This window comes from Plasmodium inui, assembly GCF_000524495.1.
Source record: "Plasmodium inui San Antonio 1 unplaced genomic scaffold supercont1.18, whole genome shotgun sequence".
In the NCBI taxonomy this organism is placed as follows: domain Eukaryota; phylum Apicomplexa; class Aconoidasida; order Haemosporida; family Plasmodiidae; genus Plasmodium; species Plasmodium inui.
The window spans coordinates 418,229-420,116 of NW_008481852.1; the positions used below are offsets into that span (position 1 = coordinate 418,229).

A 1,888-nucleotide genomic window follows, 5' to 3' on the forward strand; every position below is an offset into this window, starting at 1 on the left:
TCCACTGGGGCGACTTCCTCCACTGGGGCGACTTCCTCCACTGGGGCGACTTCCTCCACTGGGGTGACTTCCTCCACTGGGGTGACTTCCTCCATTGGGGTGACTTCCTCCACTGGAGTAACTTCTTCCACTGGGGCAGCCTTCTCCGCATTGACGCTATCATCCATCCCTTCCTCCTCATGGCCATTTTTTTCTCCTTCTTCGTTTGCCTGAGGGTTATCATCGCGGTCATTTATCTCACCACCGTCATTCGTTGCGCAGTTGTTCTTATGGGGTTTTTCCTCCTCACTTTCACTGCCCTGTTTCGCCTCTTTACTGTCACTGCCTTGTTCTGCCTCTTCACTGTCACTGCCTTGTTTCGCCTCTTTACTGTCACTCCCTTGTTCTGCCTCTTTACTGACATTACCTTCTCTTTCCCCCTCACTGTCACTGCCTCCTCCGTTTCCCCCTCCGTTGTTGTCATCTGGCTTGTCGTCCTTCCCGTTGTGTCCATCTTGGGGGACCTTTCCGTTTCGATTAGCTTCCACATGTTCATTGGTTTCATCGTTCTTATTCGCCTCACCATCTACATCCACCTTCGGGTCACTCTCCTGATTGTCACGCTGCTCATCGGTATTGTTCCCGTTCCCTCTATCCACGTTAGCCTCTCCGTTCACAGGGGTATCCGCGTTGTCGGTTGCTTTCCCCCCCGGAGGAGCAGAACCCCCACCGCAGTCGTCCGAGAGATCAGTAAAATTCATGGACATACTAGACTTGCAGTAGTTGTTGTCATTTAGGAATCCATCGTAGGTCATTTCGATGGAAGGTGCCTCGTTTTTTTCACTGCGAAGAGAGTACAAATAGTTCTTTTCGCCTTGATGGTCCTCCGCCTTATAGCAATGTAACAGATCCTGCGAAGTGGGGCCCGGGTACTTCCACTGACGGGCTCTCACTTCGCTTTCTTCTAAAATGGGTTCCTGCGAAATGCAGTTGTTGCTGGGTGCAAAATTGTTATTCAATGTTAGGAACAGATGGGAATCACTTAGTTGACGTTGGTTCTTCGAATTATGGCTGCTCATGCTATTGGGGGGAAATGCCGCTTCTTCGTGATTGGGGTTATCTACAAGGAGGTTGCCATCGGGTTGGAAGCCACCTTCAAGGTTGAGGCCGCTATGATGCTGGCGGCCGCTATCATGGTGGAGGCCGCCATCTGGTTGGAACCCCATTTCGTGCCCTTCATTTTCTTCGAAAATATTCATTTTTCATTTGCGCGGGAGAGGCACTCACGCAGGAGCATTATTTTATGTGCCTATTCCTATCCGGTTTTGCAGCCCCCTCATTCAGCTAAAAATTGCTGATGTGTTCCCTCCTTTTCTGCCCCCGTTTTGCTTACTAAACCGAAGTTCCTTTTGTAGGGTGCGGGAGTGAAGTCGAATTTGGAAAAAAAAAAAAAAAAAAAGGAAAACCTTCCTACAGTTGCGCTGCCACGACGTATGTTATTTTACTTTTTTTTTCTCTTTCATGCCAATTAGACGTCAGGAGGTAGATCAATATTCTCCGCATTTCAGCACATTAGAAGGGGACATTCATGCATGCGTACGTATGTACATATACATGTGCCGAATCGCACGCAGGTGCGTTCATTTCCGTCCTTTGTAAAAAAGGGCTTCTGTTTCATCACACGAATTGTGTGGGAAAGGGAGAAAGGTAAAAGTGAATGGGAGGTTTGTATCAATGTGCTTTGTCATTATATGGTGGTCGCAAAAGAGTGATTCTCTCTTTTTTTTTTTCTTTTCGTATTTTTTATGAAAATTAATTCATACACGCAGTGAAAGAGAAACACCTCGGGAAGTACTGGAGTGATTTGTTTTGCCACTTCGTTCCTTTTGAAGGGGAAATAGGTGCACGC

General features: G+C 47.7%; 1 protein-coding gene across 1 annotated transcript in view; it reads right to left on the minus strand.

Moving 5' to 3' along the window:
* Nucleotides 1-1,238, minus strand: part of C922_03962 (hypothetical protein) — a gene marked incomplete at both ends in the record, with an annotated part of 3,272 nt that extends 2,034 nt beyond the window's left edge. The window contains one exon of the mRNA XM_008819549.1: nt 6-1,238. Coding sequence (XP_008817771.1) covers nt 6-1,238 — 1,233 coding nt within the window. The remainder of the gene's footprint in view (nt 1-5) is intronic.
* Between the last annotated feature and the right edge of the window lie 650 nt (nt 1,239-1,888).